The sequence below is a fragment of the Erinaceus europaeus genome, chromosome 3 (genome assembly GCF_950295315.1).
Source record: "Erinaceus europaeus chromosome 3, mEriEur2.1, whole genome shotgun sequence".
Lineage (NCBI taxonomy): Eukaryota > Metazoa > Chordata > Mammalia > Eulipotyphla > Erinaceidae > Erinaceus > Erinaceus europaeus.
In genome coordinates this window covers 166234971-166253994 of record NC_080164.1, presented here as the reverse complement: position 1 = coordinate 166253994, position 19024 = coordinate 166234971, and the positions used below count along the sequence as shown (strand labels likewise).

Below are 19024 nucleotides of genomic sequence, written 5' to 3'. Positions count from 1 at the left end.
GCAGGTCTGCAGGTGTCTATCTTTCTCTCCCCTACTGTCTTCCTCCTCCTCTCCATTTCTCTCTGCCCTATTCAACAACAACAACAACAATAATAACTACAATAATAAAACAACAAGGGCAACAAAAGGGAATAAATAAATATTTTTTTAAAAAATTAGTATTCTTGAGTTCCTAGTATATGTTTGAAATTACTTCTCTTTAACTTTTCTATGCAATGTATGATAGTATAGATATAATAGAATTTGTTTTGCCAGTTCACATTTGATGTACAATTACGTGTTTTTGTCCCTTGACAACAACACTGTAGTAAACCTCTCTGTGTAGCACATATGCATGAGTATTTTGTAGGAAGATACTTAGAAGTGAAATTACTGATTACATAGGATATATACATATATTTATAGTTTTGATGGGTGCTGCCAACTTGTTCTTCAAATATTCATCTATGTAGCAGTGTATGAGTTGGCAAAATTTTTTTAATAGGAATAGAAAAGAAAGGATTCTTGCCAGGTAGAAAAGCACGAGTAGAAAAGAGAAGGCAGAAGAGCCTAATAGATATGATGAATGAAAAGGGAGCAGAGAATTTGGTTATAGCATAGGAAACAAGAAGGCTTGGGAAAATGAGTTCAGGTTGGACCAGACAAAGGGTAGCGTTTTAATGTATTGCTCAGACTTTTAAGCCGCGGTAGACAATGGGGGCCTTTTACAAGGTCTTACATGCCAGCTTTACTTTAAATGTAGGTCTTGATAATTGTGTGAAGACTTAGGTTTTTGAGCACTGGAAATTGACTTTGATTCTATTGCTACAGTGATCTCATGCTGTAATAAAGGCCTCAACATTAGATATGAAAGAATGGAATCAGATTCAAGTAGTGATAACGTAGTTAAGTCTGCAAGACTTGGTGGCTTAGAATGAGAGAGAAATAGATGTTGACTAGTAGTTTTCTAGGGAATATAACTGGTACTTTTTACAAAGATAACAGGATGAGGGAGCCCCGGGTGGTAGCACAGTGGGTTAAGCACACATGTCGCAAAGCGCAGGGACCCGCGTAAGGATCCAGGTTTGAGCACCCAGTTCCCCACCTGCAGGGGAGTCACTTCACAGGCGATGAAGCAGGTCTGCAGGTGTCTATCTTTCTCCCTGTCTGTCTTCCTCTCCTCTCTCCATTTCTCTCTGTCCTATCCAAAAACAATGACATCAATAACAATAATAATAAAAACTACAACAATAAAACAACAAGGGCAACAAAAGGGAATAAATAAATAAATATTTAAAAAAAGATAACAGGGTAAGAAGCAGGCTTGGGGAAAATTATCAAGATAGAAGGAATAAGGTAAGTCATTCGCTATTGGTTTATTTTCATAAGTTATGTCAAGTCTTATTGTGGTCAAATACGTAGAAAATTTACTATTTTAACTGTGTAGTTCAGTGGACTAAGCACATCCATATGGTACTGCCATCCATCTCTAGAATTATTTCCATCTTCCTGGACTGAAACATTAAGCACTCATTCTCCGTTTCTTATACTGAGGCCCTAGTAACCACTACTTTACTTCTTGTCTCTGTGCATTTGGCTGCCATGGGCCCCTCAGAGTCATGGGACGCCACTTGATAACACGCATCAAACCTTCTCCCCTTTACAGGCTGCATAGTATTTCGCTTTATCCATATACAACATTTTAAAACATCTGCCAGTGAACACTTAGGTTCATACTTTTTCCCTTTCCCTCTTGCTCTCTCCCTTCCTCCCTTCTTCCGTCTCTTTCTCCCTCCCTGTCTGTCTTTCTTTCTTTCTTTCTTTCTTTCTTTCTTTCTTTCTTTCTTTCTTTCTTTCTTTCTTTCTTTCTTTCGCAGTGAGGGGCAGTGTATTAGTTTTAATATTGGAAAGCCAATGCAACAGAATTGAGCTTGATAACACTTTGTAGAGACCCACTGTTAGAAAATGTTGATATGTACAAAAATCTTTGAACTTTGAAGTACCAAAACAGAGAAGGGCTTGGCACAATATGCTAACCTGTTTGACTGAATAGCTGTTTTGAAATGATGAAATGAAGTAACTCCTGCATTGAGGAAATAAGTGGTAAGTAGGAATAAGTTTGCCATCCAGCAGATATTCCCTCTTAATTGGAAACCTGTCTCCAAAGTCTTAATTATGTTGTGACAAATTCTAATCTAAGTAAAACGAAAGCAATATAGTAAGACTAAATCTATCCAGAAGACTTCCTTTCTCTTTATTCATTGCTCCCTAGAATCTGCACATTCACTTTCTAACTTCTCTGCCATCTTTTTCTCGGTAGCAGAGTTTTTCATTCAGACTCCCATCCTGAAATTGTGACTTGTATTAATGTATCTCCACACAACTGTACCTGGGAAAATGTGTTCTGTGTTGGAAGTCATTAGCATACAGGTTTTCTCTATGTTCCTTTCCTCTTAGAACACACCTACATAAATTGCTGCACATCAAAAATTCCATAATAGTTGGCCATAGAATACTGAAAAAACACGAAGAGAGTACAGATATATATGAGGAATAATAATGAAGAATTTAAATAATGGATCAGAAGAAGTCCTTGGGAGATTGTTACAACCAGTTCTCTCTGGGATGACAGAAGCAGTAAGGAACTCTCCTACTTTCAGCTTCGTCTTTGAAGATAAACCCCTAGAAGTTAGTTGATAGTTTTAGTGAGATGCTTAGCATGTGGAAATTACTTGTAAATACCATCTGTTCAATCTTTCCTTCCTTCCTTCCTTTCTTTCTTCCCTCCTTCCTTCCTTCATTCCTTTCTTTCTTTTTCTTTCTTCTTCTTCCATTTTTTTTTGGTTTAACCAGAGCACTGCTCAGCTCTGGCTTATGGTGGTGCAGGGCATTGAACCTAGGACTTTGGAGCTTCAGGCATGAGAGTATGTTTGCATAACCATTATGCTATCTACCCCTGCCCCAAATCTATTATTTCTAACTTATGAGAAAGAAGGCATTTGTGAGTTGGAGAGCATAAGATAATTGACAGTTGCCTGTAATTAATTGCCTTTGCTGTTTTACCGCCGCAGTCTTTAAATATTACTGTAGCTCTCAAATTTGTTCCTGTAATTAGTTATTGTTAAGTGTAGATATAATTTGACAGAAAGTGAATTACAGCTGTAGACATGATTTGATATTTGCATATGTTCCAGTATGATCACCAGTGAGTCTAGGTAACATCCCTTACCATTACAGTTACAAAAAATGTTCTTTTTTGTGTTGGAATTTTTTTTTTTTTAATATTTTAATGAGAGAGACAGCAGAACAGCACTCAGCTCTGGCTTATGGTGGTACTGGTGACTGAACCTGGGAGCTTGGAGCTTCAGGCATGAAAGTCTTTTGCATATACATTATGCTGTCTTCTTGGCCCTACAAAAGTTTTTTTTTTTTTAAAAATCTCATCTTTTCTAATTGAAAAGTAATTAAATATCACTTTTTAAAAATATCTTTAAAGACTTCTAGATTGTAAGTGCTCAAATATCCTATAGCCCAGACAACAGAGATGAAATTTGGTGTGATGGAAATTTTTAAGATCTACTCTTAGAAACTTTCAAACCGTAAGTGCAGTATTAACTACAATACTCAGCATGTACGTTGTATTTCCTCACTTGTATGTTGTGTAGCTGGAGCATGGTACTCACCTCCTCCCCCATTTTGTCTCCACTGGCCCTCCACTGCCATGGCCACTGCTACCCAACAATCTAAGCTCAGTGTTTGAATTTAGGTTTGACACCTAAGTGAGATCATAGGGCATTTGGCGTTTTGTGTTTGACTGACTTCACTTAGCATGATGACTTCAAGGTCCATCCATGTTGTAGATGACAAGGTTTTGCTTGTGTGTGTGTGTGTGTGTGTGTGTAAAAGTACATTTTTCTTTAACCATTGTTAGATGGTTAGACTACTTCTAAACCTTGACTTTAAAATAATGCTGACGTGAATGTGGCATTGGATGTGTTTTCTTCAGGTAAATGGAAAGTGGAATATACTGGTTCTCTTTGAAAGTTTTTTCTTTTAAAAAAATTTTTTTAGGGCTTTTGTTTTTCAAAGTGGCAGTATCAATTTACATTACAGGGACCCCTTTTCTCTACATTCTCACCAACACTTGTGATTTCTTCCTTTTTTGATAGTAGCCATTCTGACAGGTGTGAAGAGGTAGTTCATTGTGGCTTGCATTTGTATTTCTTTCACTATCAGTGATTGAGTTTTAAAAATTTATTTATTTATTTATGAGAAAAATAGGAGGAGAGAGAAAGACCCAGACATTACTCTGGCACATGTGCTGCTGGGAATTGAACTCAAGATTTCATGCTTGAGAGCCCAGAGCTTTATCCACTGTGCCACCTCCCAGACCACGTAGTGATAGATTTTTTTTTTTTAATTTTCTCATGTACCTGTTAATCATCTGTATGTCTTCTTTGGTAAAATTTATATTCAAGTCCCTTTTAAAAATCTATTAGTGATTTACTATTGATTTACAAAAGATAACAGGTGTATAATTCCACACCTTTCCCACCCCCAGAATTCTGTGTCCCCATCACTCCACTGGAAACTGCATTAGTTCTCCCAAGATAACAGATAGCGGTTGAGTATTATTTCTGTAACTGTCTCTATTTATATATATTTGCCATTTTTTTCTATTGTTCTACCTTCTCTTCCTTTCTCAGGCACACCTACCACTTCTGGGTGTCCTTTTTGTTCTCCTCTCCTCGCTCTGGTTCTGATGGAATTGGACTTCAGAACTCTCTGGTCATCATCCCCTAACATTAACCCCTCTGCCGCCTATTTTTTAAAAAGTGGATTGTGTGTGTACGCCTTTGCTCATGGTAATATGTGTGTTCAACTGGGTGTCCACATTATTATTATTATTATTATTATTATTATTATTATTATTATTATTATTATTTTGATAACCCAACCTCAGGCAACAGCTAAATACACTAACTTGAAGTGTTGTGTCTCTCTATCCTTTGTAGAAAATTCTGGTAAACCATAATAAGTTCTATTAGAATCTCTTCCAGCTCACTATGTCCAAAACAAAGTATTAAGAACACCCTCCCCCCCAAATCTTCTCAAGTCTCCTCCATCTTAAAAAGTCAGTGCTTGCGTTGAATTACTGAGAATAGAAACCGTAGCCCCACCATTGCTCTCTTCCTTCAACTCTCCCACCTGGCATGTCAGATGCCGTTTGTTCTTAAAAGATAAGCATGTTCAGTGCCATTTCCCTGTTTCTACCCTAATATTTCTCTGCCATCCTATATAGTCATAGCCTCTTCCTATCTCTGCTTCTCTTAGGCTTTATCATCTTTTTCTGCTCAGTTGCAAGAGTCATGCTGATCTTCTGTGTTTAGATATTTATCTTCATGGACTCAACGATTTAAAGTTCAGACTTTCTTGATCTGCAGTGACCCCGACACCTGTGGTTCCTTCATATGTTCCTAATGCCCTGTGGTCTCCTAACTGAAATGCTTCTGCTGTAGGCTTCCTGCACTGGCTATCGACAGAGTGCCTTTCATCACTGCCTTTGGGTCTTGCTTTGCTCATGTGTCACTGCAGTGAGGGACTTACGGTGGCTCTTCTCACCTCCTCTGATATCCCTGTCCTCTCCCTTCTGTTTCCTCCCCATAGCATTTTCCACCAGCTGACATTTTATCGATAATTACATCATAAACTCTCTGTTGCCAAGAGTGTTGGTCTGGTTTATACTCTGAGGTAGCTGAAGTGGTTTTGAGAGGACTGACACATGTAGTACGTTCTCTTACATTTGCTGATATGTTGAATTTGTCCAAGGGAGGAGAGAATGTTTGAAGATGTGGGTTAGAGACACAGATCGGATCATTACTCACACAGTTGGGGTAAACATAATATAGACTTTTTAAAAAATATTTATTTATTCTCTTTTGTTGCCCTTGTTGCAGTTATTATTATTATCATCATTGTTGGATAGGACAGAGAGAAATGGAGAAAGGAGGGGAAAATAGGGGGAGAGAAAGACACCTGCAGACCTTCTTCACCGCCTGTGAAGTGACTCCCCTGCAGGTGGGGAGCCAGGGGCTCAAACCAGGATCCTTCCGCCTTGCGCTTTGCAGCATGTGAGCTTAACCCGCTGCGCTATCGCCCGACTCCCATAATGCAGACTTTTAAAAGTTAAAGCCTGATGATTTCTTGAACATGAATTTAACACATTCTTAGAAAAAGTTGGGCTTTAAAAATTATTTATTTATTTTTTTGCTTGCTTCATTTTTATGAGAGGGATGATGGGGAGAGAGAGAGAGATACCAGAGACTGCTCAACTCTGGCATCTGGTGGTGCTGGGGATTGAACCTGTGACCTCTGGGGTCTCAGCTATGGAAGTCTGCTACTTCTAAACTGTCTCACTTAAAAAAAAAACAACTTTGTTTTGTTGGGGAGAAGGTGAGAGGCCAGAGCACCACTCTGCCCTGGCATGTGCCATGTCAGGGATGCAGGAGATGAACCTGGAACCTCACTTACATACATGTGCTCTCCCTGTGAGGTATGCCCTCCCCCTTCTGTTCTAGGACAGTGGTTCTGAGTAGGAACCATTATGGCATTTTCTATAACACATCACCAAATCATGCCTTTGAGATCAGTACATGTTTCTGCCTGCTCTACAGGGCAGCATTTAGGTGCTTCTATGCTTAAGCTTCATTTGAGCATTCTTCTTTTTTTTTTTTTTTTTTTAATTAGTTTACTTAGTTGAGAGAGAAAGACATACCAGAGCATTGTTCAGCTCTGGTTTAGGGTGGCACTAGGGATTGAACCTGGGACTCTGATGCCTCAAGCATGAGAGTCTCTTTGCACAACCATTATACTATCTTCCCCCCTCATTTGAGCATTCTTACTATATTCAGTGCTATTATATACAGAGAAGTTGTGACTGGCCAGAAGTCACATGTCCTGTGAGTTTCTAACATACTGTTCTGACTCCCAAGGCCAGAACTTAATCAACACATTCTCTTTATTAATAAGTCATCACATAATCTTTTTTTGTTGTTTTTAATAGGACCACATGATCTTTTTTTATTCTTTTTTAATTTCCACCACCAAAAGACTGTCCCCTCCCCGTGAAGCTGAGCATGATCTTTTAAATGACATGATCTTTTATTTTTATTTTTTAAATATTTATTCCCTTCTGTTGCCCTTGTTGTTTTATTGTTGTAGTTATTATTATTGTTATTGATGCCCTTGTTGGATAGGACAGAAAGAAAGGAGAGAGGAGGGGAAGATGGGGTGGAGAGGAAAGAAAGACACCTGCAGGCCTGTTTCACCGCTTGTGAAGCGACTCCCCTGCAGGTAGGGAGCCAGGGGCTCAAAACGGAATCCTTACACCGGTCCTTGCGCTTTGCACCACCTGCGCTTAACCTGCTGCGCTACCTCCCGACTCCCAACCACATGATTTTTTTAAATCACCAAAGTTTACATTTAATTTTAAGTAGAGTTGGGGGAGAGCATAATGGTTTTGCAGAAAGACATTCATGCCTCTGGCCCCCAAATCTCTTCTAGTGATGCTGGGACCGTGACACCTCAGACACACAAACACATCACATTGTTTTCCCAGTCCCTAAAATGATTTAAAAAAAAAAAAGATTTATTTATTATGAAAGAGAATGGAGAGAGAAGGCTGGGGAAGCACTGGCATCTCTGGCTTATGCTGGCACCAGGGACGTGGCCTCAGACATGCAAGTTTGTGCTCTTATCTCCTAGGCCTAAATTGCTGTATCTGGTTTAAAATATGTTGCTTTAGCAGTTCAGTGTTTGGTGTTGTCCTTAAAAAATCTTAGGCGCAGTAAGTTGGGGAATTTTTGAAAAATGCCATCCCGGCTCAGTGTAGTGTGTCCTGCATTGTAGACACTCAAGACATTTGAGATCTGTTCCTTCCTTCCTAGTGCCATCCACTCCTCTGTTACTTCCTTAATGCTTTTGAATATGACCATATGATAATTTTATTTCTTGCAATCCAGAGGCGTGGGTGGGTGGGGCGAGATATCATGTGCAAAGGTCCAGAAGGTGACAGCATGGCGTGGCTTGAGGAATGTACAAAGTTCCAGCGCGGCTGGGACATGCTGTGTGTCAGTGGGAGACCAGAAACTGAACGGGAAACCGGGAAGAATTCAGTGCTGCCAGTTCAGCCAAGCCCGGCAATCTGTCCTCATCCACGCCCATTCTGTGCTTTTATTTATCTATCTTTTTACTAGTGGTTTAATACTGATTTACAAGATTGTAAGATTTTCATGCCCTTTTTTAATTTTGTGCTTTCTTGTAAAATAAAAACAATGCAAAAGAAATTGTTGGTTTTTTGTTTGTTTTGTTTCAAGAATAAGGCTACTTGGGTATAGTCTAAAAGTTTGCAAGTCACTACAGCTCTTTTTAACGATTTAGCATTATCTCAGACACCGTAGATGGTTTAAAGTTAGAGAGTAGAATTTGGATGACTATAGAGCAAAACTGTGACTAGTAAACGTGTTAAATCATAAATAAAGTCCAGTTTCTAGACATTGCCTGGATTTTGATGACTTATAGGTCTAGATTGAGGGCTGGCAAAATATCTCACTTGCATTATCTGCTGGTTTATCATGTGGTGACCCAGGTTGGAGCCCAACGCCCCAGACTGTGGCTCTGGGGGTGCTGCTGTGCTGTGGTCACTTTCCCTCTCCCCCTCAGCCTCTCAGTCTCTGCCTCTTTCTGTCTGAAAAAAGTCAGCCCAGAGCAGTCAGCCTCCAGTGATGGTAATGAAAAAGTTAAGAGCATTTACTTGTCAGCCAGATTGAATAACTTAGTTATTGAATTTGATTTCTCTGATTGCTTCTGGATAGGTTGACCGATCAGTATAAGTATGTGTTTTAGAGTTTGACTTATAGTAAGGTTGTGCATATTAATTAAATCTCTCAGTCTGATCTATTAAGTACAGAAGGAGGCAACTAATTGACCTAATGAGTGGTAGATAGGGATGAAATAAACTTGTAAGTGCTTATGTTAGCTCCAGTGCTGACAATATTATATTAGAAAAAGTGCTGGTATTCTGGCTGGAAGATCTAGGTTTGTTTAAATTCTAGCTCTTTTTGGGGGGGGGGGGCGGGCAGTGAGGGGGTGGGAGGTCAGCTGACCACAGAGTCGGTCTCAGTTTATTCTTCTGTGAAATGGAGATTTGAAAGTTAAATAAGTACTAGTTCTAGAACTAGGCTGTCAACTCTTTCTTACCTAATGTATTTATATCTGGCCTTATTTTCCCATGCTTAGCCTTACTCTTAATGTTCAAGGGAGGTTCGAACTGTACTTTAAGAAAATAATAACCTGATAGCTATTTAGATCATTTTTTTTTCTTGAGCAGAAAATAATATGGATATTCTCCCTAGAACATGTATGTGTATATATACACAGCCTAGTTTCAAGCTGAGTGGAGTCAGGGTTGCAGTAATGTTGTAAATGCTCAATTTTAAAAGGTGACTGTAATTGCAGTGATTTCATTGGATTACTGGCCTCAGTCCTCATTTGTTCCACTTGTTTCTTCCTGCTTAATTGTGAGTAGAGTTCTTACCCCTATAGAATTCAGCCATTAATAGTTTTTCTGAAGAGTGACCTACATTTTGCAATTTGCAATAAACACAACCTGCAGTAAGTCTAAATCTCTGAAATGTGTAATTTTCCCAGCCGTGCACTTGAAAGATTTTCATCAGTTGAATCTACCCTTTCAAATAGGAAATAGTTTCGCTTTCTAGATAGCATACTCTCTAATCCTGAGAGGGATACTTTGTTGGCATTTTTATTTCCCTTCTGTTAATCTTTACTCCAGCTGATCTACAAGCCCAGAGTATATCAGGACTTTTCCTAGTTACATTGTTTCCTTGGAAGCTCTTTTATGGCTTGCTTTTATTAAATATTTCCTGATCAGACGCAAATGATCATTTACTAACTAGTTTAACTTTCTTAGTATAGCTTGAATGCTTTCTCCAAAATCTAGGGTGTGAACTTCAAGCAAAGGTAGAATGAAAGCTTAAGATTTAAAATGTGGTGCATGTGGTGTGTGTGTGTGTGTGCGTGTGCGCGTGTGTGCGTGTGTGCGTGTGTGCGTGTGTGTGTGTGTATGTTTAATGCTTTTGTAATAACAGAGGTAGGGTGGGAAGAGGAGTTACGAGGGACTAAGGGACAGATTACCTGCCACTAGGATCATAGAACAGCAGTAAAACTTGATAATTACCTGTGAAGGGAACTTTTAGAAACTGGAGCTCTCTGTTCAATTTAATGACTTCAGTGGAATGAAAATGATTCCATAATGTTAACACCAGGAGCAGCAGTGTTTGAAGGAACCCTTTTCTGCTAGCCAGTTCCTTTTCATACAGATGTATGGGTGATTTCTATAATAGCTTTCATTCAATACACAACAGAATAGTCAGTTGGAGGTAGACCGGGTGTTCAGACCTATCTTAAGGTTATTTTTAGTACTCCTTGATTAGAAAACAGAAGAATCAGTTGAGGTTTCAAGCAATAGAGCAGGGACAGACACTGATTGCCGAAGCCTGTGCTTCTCACTCATATTAGAGTACATATTAACAAAGACGCCCATGTCACGTAGCAGCAGCAGAAGTGCCTTTGTTTTCTTTAGTCATGGCATCAATTTGACACAGTGTACTAGTTAGTGCCTTAACATACCTACACTTAAGTCCTTATTTTTTGTTTGTTTTTGTTTTTAAGTTATTGAAATTATGAGACTATCATTCACATGGAAGCATTATAGTTCTTCGGAACCATTATGATCTCCAAAGGAAAGGAGAATGATACAGATACACTGGCTGAGGTGTTTTGAGGTGCATCGAAGTGTTCCAAGTTGTGACTTACCTTAACATGTTCTTGAAGTACCATGGCGTGGATTAAAAGGTATGCTTTGGAAACCCTCCCCCCGTGACCTCCAGGGTCATGACTCTATATGTAATTATCACATACTTTTAAGATACTTTTAATATTTTTATCTCAGGGGTGGTTATAGATTTATATTTTTTTGATTATGTTACAAGCTCGATGAGTGCAATCCTCCCCCCCTTTATTGGAGACTAAGGTTATAGAAGACATAGGGATAGGTATTTCCTCTGTATTTTAGTAGTTTGCTTTCTTGACATTTACTTTACTTCTTTCATACGAGAGAGAGAAACCAGAGCATCACCATGGTACGTGTTATGCCAGGGATCAAACCGTGAGCCTTGGGCATGTAAGTCCCATGGCTGCAACTTGAGCTATTTCCTCAGCCCTTTGTGTGTGTGTGTGTGTGTGTTGTTTGTTTATTTATTTATTTCCATGAGAGAAACAGGCCAGAGTACTGCCCAGCTTTGGCATGTCGTGGGACTGGGGATTGAATCTGGTCCCTCTACTACCAGACACACAAGAGCAGTCCATTCCTGCCGCACTTCTTCCCTCCCACTCCTACATTTTGATAATCAGGGGCTGTAATTTCTTTCCCCAAATAGTTTAGAGAATATTCATGAGTGAGTCTGTAATTATCCTTTGGGTTCATATCATAAACTAGTTTTCTCTGTAGGACTGTCATTTCATGGTAACCTGATCATGAAACAGATTAATTCTTAAACTGGGATGTTAATCTAATCTAACCAACCAAGTAACTCTTACCTGAACCATTCTTACAGACTTTGTGCTTGCTTGGCTTTTCGGCACAAAGGATTTTTACTGAGAGGAAAAGGAGTTATTCTTTTTTAAGTAATGTGATTGTTTCCCTTCATAGTGCAGGCGCGGTTTACCTATCATTCATGAATTTGTGGTATGCATCTCACTGTTACTTGAGGTTTCTAGTGGTGGTAATGCTAGGCTTCGTATTACCACTTAACCATCAAAAGTCTTTAAGATTTTTAGCTTCATGACATTTTTATTTGAGTGATGCAGTTGAAGTAATTTTCTAATTATTTGAAATGTTGCAAACCTACTAATATTGTACTGTGCTTGCTACTAAATGTTTTCTCAAGGGTGGTGGAAGAGCACCGACAGGGAGATGATTGAGTTCATTGGCATTCCATCGGGCTCAGAATTCTTTATCTTTTTTAGGTAATGGAGGGAAATAACGTTGTGAAAGGAGAGGTTTAAATCAAGGATAATTATATTTAATAAAAGGACAGTGGTGCAGTCTTTTTTTTTTTTTTTTTTTCTCTTCTTATTAGTCTCCCATATCCCCTATATAGAAGCCTTTCTCCATATCTGTCTGTCTGTCTACTCCAGGCTTTCACTGTTCTGGGGCTGACTTTCTAGATAGTGACAGTAAAAGACAAACGTAAAGAGGGAAAGATAACAGCTCTGCTGAAGTTGGCCTTCAGTGGGGTGGGTCCAGTCTCAAACCCTGGTCACGGACATGACAATTGGGTGTAGCCTGGAGCTCTGAGCCATTGTGTCAGCCTGTGAAGATTCTCTAGACATGTTAACAGTTAAATCCTGAATGGAATTGAGTTATTAAACCTTGAGTGAAACTGCTCTGCATTCCATTCTGGCCTACAATGACAGCAGTTCAGTCCAATTCCGAGGCAGCATCAGCTGCTTATTAGTTGAGGTAGCCCTTCAGTTCATCCTGGTATTTTCTGCCCATAGCCCAGTCTCCAAATAGAGCTTTTCTGACACAGTGAGTTAGAGATGGTGTTGATAGGTGGTTTGCAGAATATAGTTCTCTACAATTTTTGCTGCTTCGGCTTAAAAAGTAACAAATAAACAACCTCTTTTTGAGGTAGCATTTGGACTTCTTGTTTCAACTCCAGTCTAGCCAGAGCTGGGGTCTTGTGTTCCTGTTAGAAGAGTTATTGAGGGGCTGGGTGGTGGCATACCTGGGCTGAATGCACAAGGACCTGGGTTCAAGCTTCCAGTCCCCATCTGCAGGAGGAAAGCTTTTACAAGTGGTGAAGCAGCGCTGCAGGTGTCTTTCTCTCCCTCGCTATCACCCTCTCTCCTCTTGATTTCTGACTATCTCTATCCAATAAATAAATAAATATATTTAAAAAAATTTAAAAGCCCTACATGGCAAGAAAAAAATTCAAATAAAATAAGAGTTACTGATTAGTAGTTACAACTTTGGGGATCTCAACAATTAATTTGTTGTTTTAACAGTTTCTTAAAAAGATCTGGAAAAAACAACAGAAGTGCAGCTACACAGGTGTATACTTAACCCATGTGTATATGTCCTTGCATATACATATATTAGGACCGGTTTGAACACATAGGATGTCAGTGTTAGACTAACAGTGGTAATGATTATTAAACGACATATTAGGAACTTCTTGGTTTGATCTTTATTTTTTTTTCTTAAACTGAATCTTAAACGTTCTCTTACTATCTTAGAATTATATAATCACTATTTGATGCTTTCTCGTCTTTTTGCTTCACCTTATTAGTGAAAGAATGTGGTCACTTAAGACTGGTAATATTTATTTATTTATGAATGAGAAAGCACACCAGAGCAACACTATGGCACATGTACTACCAGGAATCGAACTCAGGACTCCAGGGTTAAAAGGTTCCAGCCCCCCAAAGCTAGTTATTTATCCATAGTCCTCTTACCCTGTCAGGTTCATTTGCATGCCCTCTGTAGCTGCGTTTTCAAATTGCAGAGTTCAGCCTACTCATTACTGGGCTAGGAAACTGATTTAGTAGGTTATGGTGAACATTACAATATGTAGAATCCAGAGTGCAACGTATGTAGAAAGTAAATATATGTAGCTTAGTAGTTTTTAAAAAACTGAAGTAAAATATGTATGCATTTATTTGTGTGTTGATTAGACCATTTCAGTTCCACTAAGAATATGCCTCCCTTAGTCACAGATGTCCCTCAGACACGATACTAGTTTTATGCCCTGTTTTTTTACTGACTGTTTTGCCTTGCTGAGAGTTGACCATGGGTAAGTTTCAATCTAGGGCACTTAATGATATGCTGCACCCACAGCTTCACCTTCACATGTCTCTCTGCCATACCCACTCACTTGAAGAGTCTTATTGGATAATATCTCAGAAATAGAAGAAAATATGGCATAAATGCAGTGTTTTTTTTTTTTTGAGTGGTACTAACCAGGGCTGTTTAATCACTTCCAGTTAATTATGCACTGCCCCTTGTATATACTCTTACATTGTTTATCAGCTCACATCAGTAGTTCTCAAACTGCCTGTGGTGGCCCATTCTGTTGTCAATTTAATGCGTTGCTGCCACTTTACTAATTGAAGTGGGGGAAAAAAAGCAGTTTAGCAAATGTCATGGATATAGCATATAATACAGTCTAATAAAACATATTTCAGGGGTATGTGTAGGTATTAAATTGCAGACACCTACATTCTCATGACATTCAACTAAGATACTGTATGAAACTGTCTTATAAATCCATATTGCCAAACTAACCCCAACTTGAAAAGCATTCAGGTATCCAAAGATGGATATCAAGCCAACAGTCTTGTCTCTTGGTGATTGACATCACTTATTTATTATGACTAGTTCTTGTCTTTTGTTATGTTATTGGTGTGTGTGTGTGTGTTTGCCCCGATAAATACTTAGACTCACAGGCAAGAAGTGTATATAATTTTTCTAGTTGCAGAGGAATTAACTTGTTACTTTGCATTGATGAAACTGACCAGTGCAGTTTTTTAAAATTGCCAGAAATTGATATTCAAAAATTTATTCAATTTATATTCCCATTCATCCTATGTTAATTAATTCAGAAGATAATTATAAAATCCAATATAAGAAAATGAAGCATTAATCAAGATACATTCCAATATTTAAGGTAGTTAAATGTTAGAGGTTCTATTACTGCTAGTATTTGATAGCACTAAAGCTTTTATTTTTCTTGGATTAGTGTGTCTGTCTACTACAGATACCCTCATAACAGCAGATATTTGCTTTATAGATTTACTAAAGATGATCACAAAAGTTTCTGGTGAATATTTTAAATTAAATAAAGCTCCAAAGTAGGACAATATTGAATATGTAGGCTTGAGGATTGTGTCTAAAAAACAGTCTCTTTCTTAGGAAACAATAAAGGAATGAAGATTTCTGGTAAATGTTTTCATAGCAATGGAATTTGTACATTAGTTTTCTCTACTTGGGAGTTGAAAAATAGAAGAAACCACTGCCAAAATTGGAGGCCAAAAGATAATAAACACAGTCTTTTTCTGCAAGTTCTTAGAAATTGAATTGAGCGCACCTAATGTCTGCTCCGAAGTGTATGGTATGGTAAGCTACTTAGAAGTCACATTCTGAAATTACAGAAGATAAAGGAACAGTGTGTTGTGTCTTGTCTTCCCTGATCCAGCCTCCCGTGGTGGCTGCTTGTCTCACACCAGCCAGCATATACTGGCACATGCACCTAGGGCTAGAGGCTGACACTGGCGCCTGGCTCTAAGTGCCCCGACTTTGTCTCTCCGACCTCCTTGCCCTCACCCCCACTGTGTCATCTCTCTAAATGTCCAGTTCATCATACCTGTATAAAGTAGCATTGCTTGACTTTTCAGAATTACTTCGGTCACGCTTACTCCTGATTTTCCGTGTCATGCTGCTTATCGGATTGATAGTGAAAGTTTTCATGTCACTTTGTGGCATTTGCCTCTTGAAAATTGTATCCCTTTTCTTTGGTTATCTTTGGTTGTATGAGAGCAACTTGTCATCTTTTTCTGTGGTCGAGTTTTTCTCCTGTAGTTTAGAAAGAAACTTGATAAATTGCATCCTATTGAGGTTAGCTCAGAACTGAGATAGTGAACAGAGACTGTGTGTACCTCAACGCCACAGCCACATCTAGCATTAGAAGCAAGTAGATCATGGGTCTGTTAGTACAGCAGCATGCCTGAGGTCCCTGCAGTCACCCTGTGCTAGACCAGAGCAGTGCTTTGGCTGGCTCCCTCCCCCCCCCATGAATGAATAAGCCTTTTAAAGAAACACTGTAAGTTGTTACATTAATTACCAGAAAGGTGATGCCAGTAAATTTTTGTTTATTGAATAAGCTTCTAGTCTATTTTTAAAATACTTTAGATTCTGAAGATAGTATTTATTTATTTATTTATTTTAGTAAATGGCAGTACTGTTTTCATTAGGCACTTTCTCAAACTGATTTATATCCATTACTTTAAAAAAATGCTACTTTGCATGTCTATGGGCTAGTCTATTAAAAGTACTTTAGAATCTCATGTTTGAACTTAATTAAAAAGTGGAAAATGCTGTGTCAGTAATTGTCATGAAAATCAGGGAGTCTCTTGCTATTGAAAAGCACAATGAAGTCCGTTGGTCTTGTATTGAACTGTTGGGGGATTGTGCAGAGACTATGTTGACGGACATCTTTCTGTGCAGTGCGGGGTTTGTTACTGAAAGGAGGGGCTTGCTTTTTGGAAACCCTGCACAGCAGAGGTAGGGAACGAGGGGCCTCAGTAATCCTGTCAGGTTTAGCTGATGTCCTCAAGCATTTTGGTTTTGCTCTGCCAACTAGCATGTCAACATAAACCCTTTACAGATAAGGATTGACTGTGCTACTTTGGGTAATAATGATCAGGGACAATTGCTGTTTTTCTACTCTTGCCCTGATTCTTTGTTGTAAGGTGTCCTGGGGAGGGACCACGGGGAGGGGGGGGAGGTAGACTAGAGGACTTCTTTAAAGTATTTGGTGGAGTGCTTTTGTGTTTTATTTTTCCTAGAGGCAAATAAGTGTTGAAAAATGAACTTAGATGTGCTGGTAGCTACTAAGCAGCTGAGTTAATCTTGTTTGAAACTTAGCTTAATTAAAATTCTTTCATTGTGGGAAAAATTGACTCATGAGGGAGAAATTCAGACTTCTCTGTGATGGGGTTAGAGACAGTCGTCATCACATATGTAAAAGAGGGTGACTGGGAGCAGGTAGAACCCACCAGCACCCATCACTTGAAATGAAGGTGGTCATGGGAGTCAGTGTTCAATCCCTTAACCCCTGGCCAGCCCACCCCCACTTTTGCTCCAACACCAGTGCTTTTCACTACCTGGAGTCACTGTTAATTACTTCGTGGTGGTTTCCATTCAGAGCTTTCCTGTTGCCTATGCTGAGCAGAGGTTGTGAAGTATCGGGCCACCGTGGTACCGTCCAAAGCAAAGCAGCTTAGTCAGTTATGGTGTCATCCACCATCACCCTCCACCCCAGGTGTTTATTCCTCTTTCAGGACCCCGAGGCCTCCCGTGAGCCCTGAGCCAGCAGCAGCTGCTGTACCTATTTCTATACTTTGGGTCCTAGCAGTGCATGAAGGCAGTATGAGTGCTTAATGTCACAGACACTTTGGCAGAAAGCCCCATTCTTTAAGCTTTGAATTGTGGTTAAGACTGCCTCTTCAGAGTGGTTTTTTTGGCTTTACCACAAGTGTAGGTTTGATGCTTATAATATGACATGTGATAGCAGAAAACTAAATTACTATTCAAAAGAAATACATTATTTGAGAGTATTAGCACTCAAGTAAAAAAAGGCATTCCGTATTCATGCAGCATTGTTATGTTGATATGTTGAAGCAAACACATTTTGGAAATCTCTTCACCATTCGTAACATAATATTTTTGTTTATTGAAGAATATCTTTAGATTCTTGGTTCATTTCAACTCAAAAAATATATGTGCATATATATGTATATATATATTTTTGATTGATAATATAAACACTAAAGTTATGAAGACTCTCACAGTCCCCATGTCTGTTATAATAAACTACCTTTGTAGATGAAAAATACAAGTGTAACTGTCAGATTTATTTTTAAAATTTTTAATTATCTTTATTTATCTGATAGAGACAGCCAGCTATCGAGAGTGGAGAGGAAGATAGAGAGGTAGAGAGGGGGGTCGGGCAGCAGGTTAAGCGCACATGGCACAAAGCGCAAGACTGGCATAAAGATTCCTGTTCTGAGCCCTGGCTCCCCACCTGCAAGGAGGTCGCTTCACAAGCGATGTCACAGGCCTGCAAGTGTCTATCTTTCTCTCCCCTTCTCTGTATTCCCCATCTCTATTTCTTTCTATCCTAGCCAACAACAACGATGGCAATAACAACAACAGTGATAAACAACAAGGGCAACAAAAGGGAAAAAATAGCCTCCAGGAGCAGTAGATTTATAGTGTAGTCACTGAGCCCAAGCGATAACCCTGGAGGCAAAAAAAACCACATAGAGAGACAGACACCTCCAGCACTGCTTCACCATTCATGAAGCTTCCTCCCCTGCATATGGGGCCTGAGGCTTGAACCCAGGTCCTTGTGTACTGCAACATATGCGCTCAACCAGGTGTGCCATTATGACATACATGTTTAACCATGTGTATGTTAATAGCCAAGTTATTAACTCCCATAACAGATGTCTTGCAAATCTCCTGGATTTTATGTACTCATGGCTATAAAAAACCATTTTTTTCTTTTCCTAGTCGTCAAAGAAAAAATTGTCTGTTACTCTTAACAACATGCAGGGAGTGGCTAAAGATCAATGCAATGTTTTCTTTCAAAGGGATTTTTTTTTTGCAGGTTTTTTTTTTTTTTTTTGCCATGCAGGCTTTTTTTTTTTAATTTCTTTATTGGGGAATTAATGTTTTACATTCAACAGTAAATACAATAGTTTGTACATGCATAACATTCCCCAGTTTCCCATATAACAATACAACCCCCACTAGGTCCTCTGTCATCCTTCTTGGACCTGTATTCTCCCCAGCCACCCACCCACCCAGAGTCTTTTACTTTGGTGCAATACGCCAATTCCAGCTCAGGTTCCACTTGAGTTTTTTTTTCTGATCCTGTTTTTTAACTTCTGCCTGAGAGTGAGATTTTTTTTTTTTTTTTTTTTAAACCAGAGCACTGCTCAGCTCTGGTTTATGGTGGTGCGGGGATTGAACCTGGGACTTTGGAGCCTCAGGCATGGGAGCCTGCTTGCATAACCATGATGCTATCTACCCCTGCCCTGAGGATTTTTTTTTTTTTTAACCTCGCCTCATTAAAGGAAACCAAATCTGTACTCATGGGAAGTTCAAATATCTTATAAT

General features: G+C 39.1%; 1 protein-coding gene across 6 annotated transcripts in view; it reads left to right on the top strand.

Moving 5' to 3' along the window:
• RBPJ (recombination signal binding protein for immunoglobulin kappa J region) overlaps positions 1–19024 on the top strand; it is a 239025-nt gene that overhangs the window by 188941 nt on the left and 31060 nt on the right. For 3 of the 6 annotated variants that reach the window (XM_060188250.1, XM_060188253.1, XM_060188252.1), the window contains exon 2: positions 10729–10911. The exons of the other annotated variants lie outside the window; for them this stretch is intronic. In XM_060188250.1, coding sequence (XP_060044233.1) covers positions 10895–10911 — 17 coding nt within the window. In that variant the 5' untranslated portion in view covers positions 10729–10894. The remainder of the gene's footprint in view (positions 1–10728; positions 10912–19024) is intronic. 6 annotated transcript variants of the gene reach the window in all.